Source organism: Protopterus annectens, chromosome 10.part0 (assembly GCF_019279795.1).
Source record: "Protopterus annectens isolate FY-2018-M chromosome 10.part0, PAN1.0, whole genome shotgun sequence".
Classification (NCBI taxonomy): domain Eukaryota; kingdom Metazoa; phylum Chordata; order Ceratodontiformes; family Protopteridae; genus Protopterus; species Protopterus annectens.
Genome location: NC_056744.1, coordinates 338,787,038 through 338,804,916, shown reverse-complemented (window position 1 = coordinate 338,804,916; position 17,879 = coordinate 338,787,038). Strand labels below are relative to the sequence as shown.

At 43.8% G+C, this 17,879-nt stretch overlaps 1 protein-coding gene across 3 annotated transcripts in view; it reads left to right on the top strand.

Moving 5' to 3' along the window:
* Positions 1 to 17,879, top strand: part of KLHL20 (kelch like family member 20) — a 1,442,445-nt gene that overhangs the window by 1,214,327 nt on the left and 210,239 nt on the right. For all 3 annotated transcript variants that reach the window (XM_044085231.1, XM_044085232.1, XM_044085230.1), the window contains one exon: positions 9,297 to 9,505. In XM_044085231.1, coding sequence (XP_043941166.1) covers positions 9,297 to 9,505 — 209 coding nt within the window. The remainder of the gene's footprint in view (positions 1 to 9,296; positions 9,506 to 17,879) is intronic.

Here is a 17,879-nt window from a genome sequence, read left to right as displayed (position 1 = left end):
GTTTTTCAATGTTGACCATGTTATTAATTTAATATGATTTATTTAATACACTTGGTTTTGTAAGAGTAAATGTTGCAATATGTATATTAATTGAATAATTGGGACGTAGCAATACTATATTACTACGCCCATGTGTTTGTGTTGCTTGTCTGAGGAAGGAAGAGCATTCTCTTTTCCGAAAGCGCTAACATTATTAAATTGTTTCAGTTTATCACTCTTGCTTATTTTGCTTTTTCCGTTTTAACCAGTTTGTGGATTATTTGTTTTTTGTCAATTCTGGGTTGGACATGACCTTGTATGTCAGGCAGAGATCACCTCTAAGTAAGCGGTATGCAACTGAGTACAGCTGGAGTTTCTTGAGTCGGGCTGCATAGGGCATCTGTTTGAGGCCAGTAATCCTCTTGGTGAGGTACTTTTGTAGCCTTTCCAGCTGTTGCAAGTGTCTTGTAAGGTACATCCCAAATGGGGCGTTGTATTCTATGACTATATAACTCTCCAAGTTAAATGTAAACCATTGTGTTAGTCATTGGATAGCAAATTAGCTCACAAATATAACCAGGCGATTAGGGTGGGCGGCTCTACCTCCTTCAAAAGATCTGTCATTAGTGGTATACCCCAGGGTTCAGTCCTTGGGCCACTCCTCTTTGGCATTTATTTCTTGAAGGTCAAAACAAATGTAAACATGGTGCATCATAAACTCTTCAGAGGACAAGATCCTTCAGGAGGACCTTTCCTAAACAAACAGCTGATGTTAAAACCATAAACGTAAGCTAAATCAATAATCTAACAGTGTATCATGTACTAAAACTTGTATTATACTAATTCAAAATACTATACTGTAGAAATGAGTCTTATCCACATGCCTGATATCTAATGATGCTTTATAATTTAATTGCTTGATCGTTATTAATGCCATTAACAGTTGCTTCAATAATTGACTCCTTTCTTTTTTGTAACATGGCTCTGTTTACTCTTTGTATTGTATTATATAATGTTTTATTTTTGCCCCCCCCCCCTCCCTCCCTCCCCTGGGCTCTGCTGAAAAGGGGCTATTTTAGCTCATTCGGACTACTCCCGGTCAACAAATGTAAAATAAATAAAAATAAATGTCAAGAAATTTGCAGTAGTATCCCTCAGCAAGAAGGACCACCCTTGTGAGTACCACATTGACAACACACCCCTGAAAGTTGATCTAGTAGTCAGGGGAGCAGGAACCTATGTTGACAGTGAACTGCTCTTCGATCATCTCTCAAAGATCCTGGAAAAATGTGTTCACAAACAAATTTTACAATACCTCATACAAGAGAACCTAATCACACCCACCCAGCTTGGATTTCGCCCTAGTTCACAGTACCTCTACTGCTCTCATCTCCTTTATCAACACCATCTCTCAGGCCAGAAACCAGAACAAACTAGTTTCCTGCCTCTTTCATGATCTCTCAAAAGCTTTCGACACTCTCTCTCACCCTCTCCTCTTAAATAAACTCTCTGAACTCATCCTATCTACCTCTACAATCTGTTGGTTCTCTAGCTACCTTAGCAATCACTTTTAGTCTGTAAAATGTCTTTCTGCTATCTCCCCAGAACTCCCTATAAACATGGGAGTTACTCAAGGCTCAGTACTAGGCCCACTACTATTTAGTATTTTTACTAAACAATTATCTATCTCCACTCCTCAGTCTTCTCTGGTACAGTATGCTGATGACACCACAGTCATCACTATTGCCGATACCTTCTCTGATCTAAATATTACAACTCGGAACTGCTTTCTATGTATTGAAAATTGGCTCAACCAAAACCAACGAATCTTAACATCCTAAGAAGACTAAACTCTTGCTTTTTGTCCCAAAACAGTGCATCATCTAAAACCCTCTTTCTCTATCTCTTCCCACAATAACACACTCATCACAGTTAATACTCGCACCAAACTTATTGGTGTCATTATTGATGACCAGGTCAGTTTTGACCAACATGTGTGCAGTAATATTTAAAAAAAAAAACACCAAAAACTAGGACTTCTGTACAGGAAGAAAAATGTTTTGTCTAGTAATGCCAAGACAGCCCTATCTCCTGCCTGTCTACTACCAAGCCTTCTCTATGGCTGTCAAATACTCACCAACTTACAGACCACACTCCTCTCTAAATTAGAAAGCACCTACAACAAGGTTGCCAGATTTGCTGCTGAACTCTCATCCTTTTCTCATCACTGCTTGGCTGTCAGGAAACGGCTAGAGCTTTCCCCATAACCTTCTTTCTCCGCTTCATACAGTTCACTCATCTTTCTGTCCCAGCATTACCTCTATTATCTCCTCCTACTCCCCATCTGGAACACTTAGAAGATCTGAATAACATCTCCTTACTATGTACAAGCCAAAGATCAACTTCGGTAAAAACCTCTACAGCTATTCACCAGCCGAAAACTGGAATAAACGTCCACTTGATATTCAAATTATTAAGCCCAAATATCAGTTCAGAAATGTACTAAGAAACCACCTAAGCAATATAAGATTGCCAGTTTAATCATCCTCCAGATTGATCTTACTTCTCTGTCTAACCTGTGTCCCTCCTCCCTCCCTCACCGGTATCTAACCTGCCCCCCCCCACACCAGTATCGCCCTACTTCCTTTGTCTCCCACCTAATCTCACTGTATTACTCCTCCTTCTGCCTTACTCTACCATGTACCTGCATTTTACTCTACACATAAATACATGAAATTGTACCTAACAAATTCTTTCCCACTTCTATTCAGTGGAACTGAAGATAAAGAATGGAAATGTTTCTGTCTGTGTAACATTCACCCTGTACTGTAATAGCCTGTACAGTTTCCTTAAATTGTCAGTCTTGTTTTTATGTATCTATATTTTTATGTCTTCGTAGTTATACATTGCAATGTCTATGTATTTGTGGAGCTTTTCTCCCTGGGTCTCCACTGAAAAAGGGCTTTGGCTCAGCTGGACCAACCCGGTCAATAAATGTCAAATATCACATGTCCTCTATTGTGAGGAAGCCCTTTTTCATTGTACAGCATATATCTAAAGGTATGATGTTCAGGTCCAGGAATGTAATGATTCCACTGTGCTCTGCTCTTGTTAGGCCAATCATTGAAAATAATGCCCCCTTTCAGTATGTACCTGTTCCAAGTACCTGGGTATCCTGAGGTAGTGTAGCAACTGCCTCATATACACAGATAACCCTCTACTCTTAAGTCACCCAAGTACAATTTGTTAGACATCCATCTACACTAAAAATCTGGAATCCTTTTTTTCTCGTGCACAGAACAGTAACACTAAACAGTTTGTCAGCTCACACACTTCTTACACAAACCATGCACACAACACACAGACCATCATATGCAGCGATACTCACCAGAGACCTTCCAAACACAAATATACACACAAATATGCTACACCTAACAAACCACCTACAGCAGTCAGTACACACAGACACAAGCACCAGTCTCTCACCAAATAATCCCCTAAGGAAAAGCACATCTAAACCAAATTTTTATTCATAGGTGACTCCATTATGAGACACACAGATGTCCCACTCACCAGACTGGGCAATGAGAAGGTTACAGTCAGGTGTCTGTCAGATGCCAGGATCCATCAGATCACACATGTATTCCTGTCTCTCAACAACAGGTACCGTTATGACTCCATCATAGTTCACGTTGGTGTGAATGACTTGAGACGTACCTCACTGGACTGTATGAAGAAAGACTTGATTGATGAGTGTGTGTCCCAAGCAGGTATGACCCTAGCCTTGAGCAGCATTCTACCCACACCTAGGATGATACCACAGTATAAAAAAAAATTACTAACTTTAACAATTTGCTTAGTTTCTGGTGTCATTCTAAGGGGATCCAGTTCCTGTTAGCCTGGGATTAAATGGTTTATAGACCACGCTAGAGATGGTCTTCATCTGTTATTTCTAGGCTTTTGGTTACTGGCTAAGGCACTTGCCTCCCCTATAGTGCCTTTTTTAGGCAAGGTCTCAAGAATAAAATTTCCGACGTGAAAATATCACTCACAAATAAATTAAAGGTTATGCTGCTAAACGCTAGGAGTTTAAAAGTTTCTCTCCCTGGAGGATGTTGACATCATTGCAGTCACAGAAACTTGGTTCAAGGCCATAGAGAGTACCCCTTGCAAGGCTACAATGCCTTCCACACTTCCAGAACATATGAGAACCAGAGGAGGAGAAGTATCTCTCTACGTCAAAGTTAAATACACCTCTAAACTGGTTAGACAGGAAAACTCCATGGAGTTACTCCAAGTTCATCTAACTGTGGGTAAGACTCCCCTTCAAGTCATCATTAGCTGTAGGCACCCTTCAGTGAACCAGGATACCCACTCTGTTTATTTGGACCTTTGAGTCAATCATATTTTATCCAAACACTTTAGTCATGGGTGATTTTAACTATCCCTCCAATCACTGGGAAACTTATATGAGTACCAGTATGCTCATACAAAGGTTCCTGGATTTGAACACTAATGCCCTGGAACAAATAGTATGCAAATATTCTTGACCTGGTCCACACCAACATGGGTGACCATTGCACCACCAGAAGTATAGGACCCTCACTGGTTAAATCTGATCACAAATCAGTCACATTTGAAGTAGCTATAACACCTGAACCCCTGTTAGATGAAATCAGGCTAAAAATTTTCACCTGAGCTAATTATACCCTCCTAAGGAAGGGATGGCATAATTTCCAAGCTCCTGTTTCCACAGATGGCATTGGCAACTGTACTAAAGTATACACACACACCCTGTACAAACACTTATACAAATGTATTGACACAGCTGTACCTGATAGGATCAGAACAAGATCCTTGAGAAAAAAAACAGCCTCCCTGGCAGACATCTAGCATTAATAAGTTTTAAAACAAGTGAAGAAGTTGCTGTTTAAGAATAAAATTGAGAGGTCTCAGCACTGGAAGAACACCCTTCTCTGCTTGAACAAACAAATAAGACAACTTGTAAAATCCTCTAAGGGCAACTTTGAAAAAATGTAGAAACCATAGCTAAGGATAACCATAAGGCATTCTTGAACTATATCCATAACCTAAAAGGTAGGACCAGACATCTGCTGAACTAGCTGTGGGATGGCATCATGCACTGAGCCTGTGAAAATACCTAAACTATTAGCTGACAGGTTTGACAAAAATTTCACCCCCTGTCTCCTCAAAACATTCCCACTACATCTCTCCCACCTTGCATCTCCAAAGAGCAAGTCATTAATGATCTCTCCAAGGCAAAAAACACAGCTCCTAGGGGACCAGATGGCATCCCAGGTTGCATTTTAAATTGTCTAAAACATGAGTTAGCAATTCCATTAGGTACTCTTTTCAACCACAGACTGAATACTGGTCTCATCCCTGCTGAATGGAAAATAGTAACAGTCATCCACCTTCATAAAGAGGGTACAGCAACAGACACTGGGAACTGCAGACCCATAAGCTTAACCAGCCTGGTCTGTAAGACCATGGAACGAATCATCATGGACCTTCTAAATAAGGATATAGGTGATCTCCGAACCCTAAATCTGACACAGTTTAGCTTTGTCAAAGGCAGGTCATACTTTGTAAACCTGGTGGACGACAGCCTACCTTGACTAAGCCAAGGCCTTTGACACAATCCCACATTCAGGCATAATTGATAAACTCTCCCAGTTCAATATCAACCCTTATGTCATCAGGTGGGTTGCTAACTGGCTCACCGACAGATCACACTCAAAGGTGGTGACTTTACCTCAACCAGCAGATCTGTCACCAGTGGGGTTTAACAGGGTCAGTGCTTGGGCCCCTGTTGTTTGGAATGTACTTCTCAAAAGTTCAGGCCAAAAGAGAGAGGCTGTTGCTAACTAAGTTTATTGACTACTGCATATGAAGTGCAATCACTGAATCCCTAAACGATATCAGTATACAAGAGGGACTTACACAAACCAATGATTGGTGCCAAAGCCATTAACTTAAACTTATTGTAAAAAAATGCATTATCATCCTCTTCATTAAAAACAATATTCCTACAGACTATCATGTAAATAATAATAACCTAAGTAACAACTCAGTAGTGAGAGACTTGGAGAATGCAAGTTGACTGTAGCCTAAACTTTGACCACCATGTGTCTACTGTGGTAAGGAAGGCATTCTACTTTGCACACCTCATTAGCAAAGGCATTGCCTCAAGAGCGAAGGAGGTCACAACACCCCTGTACTCGACCCTTATCAGGCCAGTAATTGAGTAATGTGCTCTCTTTGGTATGTACCTTATCAGGCACCTGCAGCAACTTGAGAGACCTCAGAGATTTCTAACCAAGTAAATTCAGGGTCTCCAGCACATGTCATACACTGACAGACTGAAGTCACTGTCACTGTACTCAGTAGCATGCAGACTACTTAGAAGGCACTTGTGCCTGGCCTACAGAGTCACTGATCTAAATCTAATGAAAATGCTGCACATCCGCAAGTCAAAGTCAAATTGGACAAGGGTCACCTGTTCCAGGGACCTTAACCTGGCCTGCAACATTAATAGGACCTGCTGGAGGAGACCGATATGTATCTCAGAGGTTGCCACTCCTCTGGAATAAGCTACCAGTTCACATCAAACAAGCTCCTCTATGACCCTGTTTAAGCATAGCCTGGATGACTAGATGGGAAAAGCGTAAATTCCTGAGGATTTCACCTAATTGACCTATGACCCTCCTAGATATGAGCAGTTGCTAAGATCTCGAGTTTAGGCAAGATCTTTTATATTGTGTTTCTCTAGTATTATACTGGGGGCACACTGCTTAGCTTGTAAAGACCTTCGGATCAATAGCCTAGTAACCACCTTTGAACCTATAAGTACTTGGTACAACTGCAATGCTTTCTCAGTATAAAAATAAAAAAAAAATAAAAAAATAAAAAGTTCCTAAATCATAAAAACTATGCTGACCATGTCAGTCTTGTTCCTTTCTTCTAAGACGTGACCTGTGCCTCGCATATAGAGTCTCAACAGACCTTATCCTGACAGACCTATTGCACATTTGCAATGTTACACAAGATTACACAATTGCTATGGTAATGTAAAGCCCTGATCAAGGGATCTCAAAGTCTCTCTTGCAGTATAAACAGAACATGTTGGAGTGATTAATATGCATCAAAAAGAGTATGGCTCCTGTCAAACAGTTTTCCAGTCCACATAAAGCAAAATATTTCTCTTACTCTATTCAAACAAAAGTTGGATAACCAGATGGGAAACTATAAATTCATCCCCGGCTTAGCCCCCCATGTCAATTATGGAAAGGGGATACAAGTAATACCACAGTATATCCTTGCTGTGCCTGCTCTGGGTTATTCATAAACAAAATGTAAGTGCTAAAAAAACTGTCAGCGAAATGTAAGGCTAGTCTTCAAATGATCCTCGCATATCAATATCCAAGTAACTAACTATGAACCTTTGAATATCTGTGTTGCAAGGCCTAACCCGCTTACAACATCTGCTTGCCCTACATTCTGATGAAATGATGACTACTTTGCTGAGCTTGTTTGGAGGAATATGCTTCACGACATATGCCCCACCACCACCACCACCAGCAGCTTATAGCACAGTGTTACTTGGCAGTACTTTACAAAAGTCTGATCCTGTGACCCCTAGTGTATTAATTCCAGCTCTGCCAGGAGTCATCAGGGCAGATTTGTCATCACCCCCCCAGGCTGAATGAGCTGTTCATATCTACCATCCTAGGCCATCTCCTCCAGCACCCAGGTCACTGCATGATCCTATGTCACAGAGCTAATTACAGAATGTTATATCTTGGATTTGAGACCACAGACCGGCTGGTATTTGTTATTGGAATTCATCAATGATTTATGCCTTATTGCATTCATCTCCTTCAGTCTGTGTAGTTTGCTGCTTAGAAAGAGATTTCTCCCTTTTTCCCTTCATTTTGGAAGAGATAAAGATTCCACAGAAAATCATTCTTACTATTAAAAACTTGGAAATATAGCCCATAGTTTGATCTCCTTAGGCTCAGTTTGTATACTTCATGACCAGAAAGAAGCTCTGAAAAACTCGTTTAATTAGACTGGTGCTTCCAACTTGCCCCTGAAAGAGACATCAAAGAATATATTGGGTCTTAGTTGGTTAGCAAAGCAAGTAAATTAATAAATTAAACATAAGTACCTGCTGTCCACATCTGAACTAGGACTGAATACTTTTTCACTCTCACACTTCTGTTTTAAGATTATTACTCAGATCTTTTTCTTCTGCTGTTTCAAGTAAAATTTATGAATGAAAAGCTGACGAGATTAGGGGGAGGGTCTCTTTACAGGCACTGCACCATCATCATTTACAGTGACAAGCTGCAGTGGAGTGGATAGTCATCCTGAGGGAAACTGCTGAGTGTAGATTGCTGAAGACTGACTCCTATTGTCTGTATGTGCAAGTTAGAAGGACTGACTGATACTTTGGAAGATCTAAAATTATGAGCGGTACAAGTGTAATGAAATTTTTTGGCAAGTGCTGACAGGTGGAAGAGCCTCTGGAAGCATAATTCTTTGTTAGTTGGGCTCCTATATAAAAAGAAGATGCAAAGTATTTGTACTGCAGTAGATATTAAGTGTGAGTTATGGTTGAAGAAAAAATGTGTGTATGGTACTGGTTGTTTAGGTACTTTACAAAACAGTAGAAGGATTACATAGTGTTTAATAATACAGCCGAAGTAATGCAGAGACAAAATGAAGCATATAAGAACTGAGGCAAGAACCTAATATATTGTTATTTGACAAAAAATGTAAGGTAGAATTGCATTTAGAAGTTTTTTTTTTTAAACTTGCAATTACAAAGAAATGTAAAGGTATTGTACTGGCTTTGGTCCATAAAAGCAAGAGTCAAGTCATCAGATATTAGCTGATTCAAATTTAGACAGTAAGTCATAACACCATGATTCATTTTACTGAATATAATTGACAGCTAGCGAAAATCTCAAAAAATAAGCACCCTTGCACACCCCACCCATGTGGGGAATTGCAGTCTCCACATCCTGTGCTACTGTATATACAAACTCCAGGACTGCAAGTGCGACACTTATTATTCTCTTAAGAGGCTATGATTAAATGGCTTACACCTAATGTAATAAAAGCACTGATGGGCATTAAAATTATTTTATATTGTATGGTAGATGAACAACTCTGTTATATGCTGTGATAATTTTAAATCTGTGGTTTAGCTTCTACATCTAACAGTTTGCCAACATTCTACAAGTAACTGCTTCAACCTTCAGACTTCTGATGCTGATTTTCTTCTGTAGTTGAGCGCTACAATCCACAAGAGAACCGCTGGCATACAATTGCACCGATGGGAACACGGAGGAAACACTTAGGCTGTGCAGTCTATCAGGACATGATCTACGCTGTGGGAGGGCGAGATGACACTACAGAGCTGAGCAGTGCTGAAAGGTACAATCCTCGCACAAACCAGTGGTCACCAGTAGTAGCTATGACATCACGCAGAAGTGGGGTGAGTAGACTCTCCTTTAACATTGTTTCATTATGTAGTTTTGTATCTTGTTTATGCTGACTTTGTAGGCAGCAGTTTCTCCCGAAGAACACAGGAACTTTGATATTTGCCAGTCTTTGCATTTTTTCTACTTTTCCCAGTTAGGTCTGTTCAACAGTTGTGGACAAACTGAGTTAACTGATTTTGTTAACGTAAAACAGATTTATTTTTGGAATAATTAGAGGTGCTTGCCCTTACACTGTTAAACATACAGTAGTGCAGTGGAGTTATTCAAAATTTGTGGCAACATGAGATGGTGAAGAGGACTAAGGCAGAGGGGATGAACATTTTTGCCTAAGTGACATCAGTTTGGGAAATGGAGACAGATTTGTAACGATTACTGAGGTTGAATAAAAACAGTTTATTTTGACCCTCTTTGTTGAAACTGTGACAGAATAAAGTTATTGTTTTCATTACAAATTAGTTGTGTTACTGGGAAAGAGCTTTTTCTTTGTGTTCTTTCCCCCTCTGTATGGGGTGGCTGACTTTAGCTAGTTTTTGCGGTGGCAGCATTGCTGAGAAGATCAGAGCACTGGTTAAAACTATGCTTATATTTCTCATGAGTAAATCATGCAAGAAAAATGTCACATGTATTACTAGTGTTGCCTTCAAGCTTTTGAGAGAGAGAAAGAGAGAGTGTGTCAGATTTTAAAGTATGTCTGCACTAACTAGGTGTTTTTATTTCTCCTGCCAAAAATATTTTGAAATTTCTTTAACTTCCATAATTGGGATGAGGTGAGTCTCTTTACTGGGAAATATCTTGACTTCAAATGCCAGGGTAGAAAGTACTCTCATGCATATTCTAAAACTGTTTTTACTACTCAGAGTTTTTTGTGTCAGTCCTAATGTATGTCATTGGAGAGTTTTTATGTTCACTGTTTCTTTAGCAGAAATGTAAGATCTGAAGTGATTCACTTAATTTGATCTTCAGCCTGTGGCTCTATGGATCCGAATCGGATCAGACGCTGCCACATAACCAGCATCTGATCCGAGCTCTAAGCTTCTCCCCTTACCCATAATGCCCCATGTCTCCTTCCTCCCTTCAGATCTCATTTGCTGCTGAATAGCTAAGCATTGTGGTCTTAAGCTCCAAGTGTTTTTTTTTCTGTGGTAAGTAGTTGAATTTTGAGAGTTCTTTATCCTTTCTGCACTTTCCTGTTCCCTTACCTCCTCTACCCGCTTTGGGTGTCGGTTTAGTAAAAAAAAAAAAAAAAAAAAGTTTGTTCTTGTAGTTCTCCCTTTGGCCTTCCCACTCCTATCTTCTCTGTGAGTGAGTGTGTGTGTGCCTGTGTGTTTTCCTTCCAGGCAAGGAGCATGGCTGATATTCCCCCTAAGCTAGGTTTTAGGAAGTGCACAGTGTGTGGCCATAAGCTCTCTCCAGCTGATGGCCACACACTGTGTGTAGTTTGCTCGGGCGCAGCCCATTTGCTTACCCCCCCTGTCCCATTTGCGCAGGCTTCAACCCGCGGACCCTTAAGGACAGGAGAGATAAGCTCATTCTGAAGGGCTTGCTTCCCTCATCGGGGACAGCTGTCACTGCAACCCCGGCTTCGGCCTCTTCAACTGCTTCTTCTCCTCCCCAGACCTCTGGGACTCAAACTCCTGCCAAGAGGTCTGGGGAAGGAGAGAGGCACCATAAGAAAGATAGACCGCATAAACGGTCTCTGGACTGTTTGGTTTTGGTGGGGCCTCCACCCAAGACCAAAACTCCCACCAGGCCCAGTACCCCCCGGCTCCACTCTCCCAGGTTCTCCCCTAAGCTTGGAGGTGTCTCGCTCTCCACTAAGGGCGTCACCTCATTTGCACTCCCGGCCAGTGTCAATGGCTTCCTTCCAGTCTACCAGTAGTCTTAGTGAGACGGAGATGGACAGGATGATGCGGAAGTTCATCCACACCCAAATCCAGATGGGAGTCTTGCCAGCCCCCTCTCCCTCCGGAGCAGGGAGCTCACATACCTTTTTCACCCCAATATCTCCTTCTCTGATCCGTCCTTTGGTTTTGGAGTCCTTGGGGGGTCGGTGCCGATGGTACCTTGTACTGTGACAACCGGCCATTGCCTTGAGTGTATCAGATCTGACCGGGTTGGAGCCATAGCCTCGGCGTCGGATCTGATGGGGTTCTGTCGGCTCCGAGTTTGTCAGAGTGCAGTCTTCCTCTCGGTATCTCGGCACCTGTAGTCTAAACTCTGACTTCCTTATCAGATCCGAGAGGAATGGCTCCGATGGTTTCTCAGGATGCCCCCTTCGCTTCGGTCTTTGATGTGGTGGAGAGGGTTCTTTCGAGTTTGTCGAGGCCCTTGACCATCTCGTCCTCTAACTCCACCCCAACTCCCTCTGTTTTTGGTATGGCCTCGACCTTCCTGCTGTCTCAGGGACAACCTGTGCAGGTTTTACCTCAGGAAGCTCCCATGCGGGAGCAGCAAGAGGTTTGCGAGTTCCCCCAGAGAGTCCCACTGAGGAGGTTCCTAGCAAACTGACGTGCAAAAGAAAGCACTTGGACTCCTCTCCAGAGTCCCTAACCAAAGACACTGACTTGGAGGAAGGGGTAGGTTCCCCCCGATCACTCCTGAGGATGTCTCCTTTGGAGATGTCATGGAACTCTTTCTCGGAGGGGGGGTCCGTCCAAAAACCAACCTCGGATGAGTCTGTGTTCCTTGAGGCATTCAGCACAGACCCATCTACTTCCTGGGTGTACTCTCCCCCCAGATCCGCTTATGGACCTCATAACATCTCGGGCGTGGAAGGAACCAGACACAGTGGAGCCCATCCCTAGGCACCCAGATAAAGTTCTCAGCCCCCCACCAGACAGGACTAGTTGGAGCAAGGTGTCCCTATGGTGATGGCGGCCACGAAAAAAGAGCTTGCGCAGGAGAGCTCTACGGTCCATCCTCCTGACCGGGAGTTGAGGACCATGGACCATCTAGGGAAGTGGGTGTATGCTTCAGCAACCTTTACCATAAGGGTGCTGAACTACATGGCACATATCATTCGACTGCAGCGCAACCTAGTCAAGGAGGTTGCTGAGTCGCCCCTAGAGTCCATGTTGGTGGAGGGCAAGAAGGTGTTCTTCGCATGGATAGCCACTCTCAAAGCGGTAGCAAACACGTCCATGCGTCTTCTCTCCCATGCTATGGAGGGAGCCGCCAGGGCAGCCAGTTCTGGCATTGCTATGAGGCGCCACGCCTGGCTCCGGCAGTGTAAATTCATTGAACCCTTAAAGGCGTCATTTGCAAATGCCTCTTATGATGGTTCTTCCCGGTTTTGGAAAACAGTTCGTGACACATTGGTCCAGAGTTAGAAGGATGGGAAGACACTGTCTGCTGTCAGCATCCACTTCTCTGCCCCTCAAATATCCTTTTCAAGGAGTTAGCGAGGGACAAAGAAGATGTGGTTCCAGAAGTCTCAGTTCTCCCGGGACACCCAGGACTCGCCTTCCCCAGAGGCAGAGGGGGTTATGACGGATGCCGTCCAAGAGGCAGAGGGGGTCCAAGAAATTTCAGGTCTCAAGAACCTTTCTCGGACAGACCCGTGCAGCAGCCCTGAGGGGGCCCGATTGCTCTTCTCTGGAGGTAGTCGGAGGTCGCCTTTCGTTACACCCAGTGGCATGGGAGTCCATAACATCAGAGCATTGGGTGTTGTAAATTATATCCAGAGGTTATTCCATCCCGTTCACCGAACCACCTCTCCCACCAAAACATCTCCCAGACATTCCACCTGCACAAAGGGAGGTAGCAGCACTAGAAATAGACCAGCTGCTAAGAAAGCGAGTCATCCAACCCCTCCCCCTAGACCAATCCAGATCGGGCATTTATTCCAGGCTCTTCTTAGTGCCAAAGAAAACGGGACTTAAGACCCATTCTGGATCTATCGACCTTGAACCTGTCAGTAGCCAAGGAGAAATTCCAGATGGTCACTCTTTAATCTGTCCTGCCCTACCTGCAGGAGAAAGATTGGATGTGCTTGATCGACCTCCAGGACGTGTACTATCATATCAAGATGGACAGGCGCTCCCGCAGGTTTCTCCACTTCCGGCTGGGAGCCAGTCATTATCAGTTCAGAGCCCTCCCATTTAGTCTCACCGCAGCCCCCAGGGTGTTCACCAAAGTGATGGCAGTTGTAGCGGCTCACCTGAGGCTTCAGGGAATTCGGGTCTTCCCCTACCTGGACGATTGGCTCTTTGCTGCCTCACCAAGCATCTGCTTTGCTGAGCCAGGGTTTATTTGCTATTATTAGCAAACCGCTTGGGTATCACCATCAGTATCTGTAAATCGTCACAGATTCCTGTTCAGGTTCTAGAATTCATTGTCGCTCAGTTAGATACTATCCAAATGAAAGTTTACCTCACCCCAGAAAGGGTACACAATCTAAGAGTTCACATCTCATACATTCTCCAAGCTCAACTTCCTACAGCAGAGACAGTTCTGCGGGCATTGGGGTCCATGGCAGCCACAATCACTCTTCTACCCCTTGCTCGATTACACATGCGAATCCTTCAGTGGACACTAGCAGTCCAATGGTCTCTACAAGATCTCATCTCTCCCATCCAATCCGTGTCCCTCTGGTTTGCAAGGACTCTCTTTGGTGGTGGATTCTTTCCCCAGTCCTTGTCATGGGACCCCCCTTTCTCCCGTCCCTTCCCAAAGCTACAGTGACCACGGATGCCTCCCAGCTAGGGTGGGGAGGAGCATTGCTTGGAAAGGACATGTGGTCCCCCTCCGAGACCAGTTTACATATCAGCATCCTGGAGATGAAGTCGGTGCTTCTAGCATTGCAAGCTCTCCATGCCCATCTTCCTCTAGGGACTGTTGCGATCCAGACGGACAACATGTCAATAGGAACCAGATCTTACAACCTTTGTCGAAAAGTCATCAGAGTCTGGGAATGGGCGATTTCCACCAGCCATTTTCTGGTGGCAACGCACATTCCGAGACAGTCCAACATTCTACCAGACAAGCTCAACAGGACTATTCTGATGCCTTATGAATGGTCTCTGAATCCTTCATTTGCGGAAGAGATCTTCCTCAAGTGGGGTCAGCCTTGCTGTGATCTCTTCGCATCTCCTTCTAACGTGAAATGCAGAGAGTTCTTCGCTCTGAAACCCTCTCGGGGGGGGGGGGGATTCCCAGAGATGCACTGGTGCATGCTTGGCCTCTCGGTCTTCTTTATGCCTACCCAGTATTACCTCTCATTTCGAAGTTCCTACAGAAAGCTCGCAGGCTGAGGAACACAGTATTCCTTATTGCCCCATTCTGGCCTCATCAGGTCTGGATGTTCATCGTGCATACAGCTGCAGTCATAACAGATGGGTTCTCCTGCCGTCAGGAGACCTCGGGCACAGAAGACACCGCCAATGAAGTGTCATCGGTAGCCAGGGGCTGCGTAGGCGCCTCTCTGAGAACCGGACCACCTGTAGTCGGCTTTGGCGTGGTGTCGGTAGAAGTCGCGGTCCTCGTATGTCGGTCCTTATCTTTGCGTCTTTTACTCAAAACTGGAGTCGGAGTATCCGACGACATAATGTAATTAAACTTTTTGCCAAAATAGTGTTGGGCGAACTTCGCCCGACGCTTAATAGTGCGTCTGTTGAATGTAGCACAAAAACGACAGGCCGAGACGTCGTGGTCTGAGCCTAAGCAAGGAATGCAGAGGGAATGAAAATCCTTATGCGGTATTTGCTTCCCACATGAAATGCAATTATTAACTTTGTCTGACATCGGTCTGAGGCAAGAAAAGTTTCCCCAATGGGGTACTCAGCTTTCAAGAAGACTGCGGTTGAAAAATATTCGTAATCTCAGGAGCTGGCCGACCGGCACTTGCGAACTGCTTCTGCTTCGGGTTCCGCGTGGCAAGAACGACTGAAGAAAATGGCGTCGGCTGGTTCTTTTAATACCCCTGTCGCACTGATGTCAGGGAAGAAGCGACGACATCCGACGCCGGACCTAGACTTTGGAATTCGGCCGACCGAGGACCCGCCTGACGGCAGGAGCACCCATCTGTTATGATTGCAGCTGTATTAGCACTCAAACATCTACATTTATGGTAGGTACAAAACTGTACTTTCCCCTCCCTCTGGTCTCATCTAGTAGTTCCACCATGGATCTTAAATCCTGTGGATCTCAACCCCTACCCCTCGAGGATTCCTCACTCAGACCTGTACAGTCTGAAACTCACAGCTTGGCTGCTGCACTTCCCTTGATTATTAGGACTCACAGTTTGTCTTCTCCATTAAAAACTATTTTGGTGGCAGCTTATAAATTTTCCACATGATAAGTATATCGTAGCAAGTGGAAACGATTCTTCATATGGGCTTCTCAACAGGATTTGGATCCCTTTACGGCTCCTGTCTCAGCAGTATTAAGGTTTTTGGCTGGGATTTTTTGACAAGGTGCTAGTTCCTCTACGGTTAAAGTCCAACTGGCTGCTATTTCTAACTTTCATGTGGGGGAGAATAAATCTTCACTAGCCTCTTCTAGACTTTGCAAGACCTTCCTTAAAGGTACCTTTCTTTTAAGGCCCCCAGTGAAGGATCCTACACCTCCGTGGGACCTCAGTTTTGTATTGTAGGATTTAGTCTCCCCTCCATTTGAGCCCACAGCCTCGGTAGACTTGCAGTATCTCTCTTGGAAGACTGCCTTCTTGGTTACTATTACATCTGCCAGGAGAGTGTCGGAACTTCAAGCATTGTCCGTCAAAGTTCCTTACATGGTTTTCCATAAGGACAGGGTTTTCCTGCACACTAATCCATCCTTCCTTCCTGAAGTGGCATCAGAAGCCAACATTAATCAAACGCTCAATCTTCCCATCTTCTTTCCTAATTTCCAGAACAAGAGTGAATATAAATTACATTTGCTGGATGCACACAGGCAATTGAGATTTTATCTACACAGGACGAAATTCCTTCGCAAATCTAATCAGTTTCTTACTCAAAGCCCTTCTTAGAAAAGCCAATTTCTATAGTGACTATTGCATGTTGGATTTCCCAATGTATTATTCGAGCATATTTTGACAAAGGAATTTCCCCTCCAGGTCAAGTAAAAGCACATTCCACCAAGTCCATGACCACTTCTGCAGCTTTTTGGTCCAGGGTGTCGCTTGATGATATTGTTTCTGCAGCTACTTGGTCCTCATCTCATACTTTCATCTCACATTACAGATTAGACATTGTATCCAGGAGTAGGGCATCCTTTGGCTCTGCGGTGCTCCAGAATATGCTCCCATGAGGGCCACCCAGGTGTTTGTAGCTGGGGACTCTGTCACACAGGTTGAAGATCAACTGAAGTCAACTGCTTCAGATAAAGAAGTTATGTACTCACCAGAATGTTCCATCTGAGTAGTTGTACTTCATTTGTCTAGTTGTACTTCATTTGTCTTCAGCCACCCCCCCTCCTTCCCCCGACCTTGTCACTAGGGTCCTGGCTAGGTATATGGGAGATGAGCATTCTAGAGGCTTCTGTTGCTATGCCTGGTTCAGGAATTTTGGGGGTGCCAGTAGTGGTAAGGCCCTGTTGGGTCGGGCTTATGTTATATTGAGCAGCAAACTCAATCTGAAGTGAGGAAGGAGACATGGGGTATTATGGGTAAGGGGAGGAGCTTGGAGCTCTGATCAGATGCTGATTATGCGGCCATGTTGGATTTGATTCGGATCCATAGACCCACAGGTTGAAAAGAAATGAAGTACAACTACTCAGATGGAGTGTTATGATGAGTACATAACTTCTTTTTTATCAACCTATCTTAATCAGCGCTCAAAGTGGCATTGTTTGTAATGCCTGTGGAATGAGCCTGATGGTGCATTAATCCAGCGATCATTCACAGAAGTGAGAAGCTTAAGTTGAGGTTTGCATCTCCAGGAGGGAGACTGTAGCTTTGGGAGGTGACTATCAGGGGGTCTTTCACAGATTATGGATGAAGATTAGAGTGATGAGAGAAGCTAAGAGACCAGAAGCCAAACAGTGGCCAGTGCTACTCCACTGTAATTCATCCCTGCAGCAGCTTTTAGCTGCTCACTTAGTACCAACTGTCCATCAACTAGCAGAGGTTAAGCTCAGGGCCTGTTATCAGCTAACAGCAAAAGAGGCAGGAGAGGTGTGCCCCTTGACTATTATCTTAGGAGTTTATCTCAAGATATCACTGCTAACTTTCCTATGCTGGAGTATCTAGAAATTGACTACTTGTAACGAATTCATCCTGAAGGTGACCAGTTCCTTCACTGAACGCTAAGTGACCTGACGCATGGTCAGAGAATAAACTTCTTTAACCTGTCTCCTGAGTTAAGTAAAGCATACTAAGAAGACGTGGTAAGGAGCACACTATTTGGCATGTTGGAAACAATTGTCGTG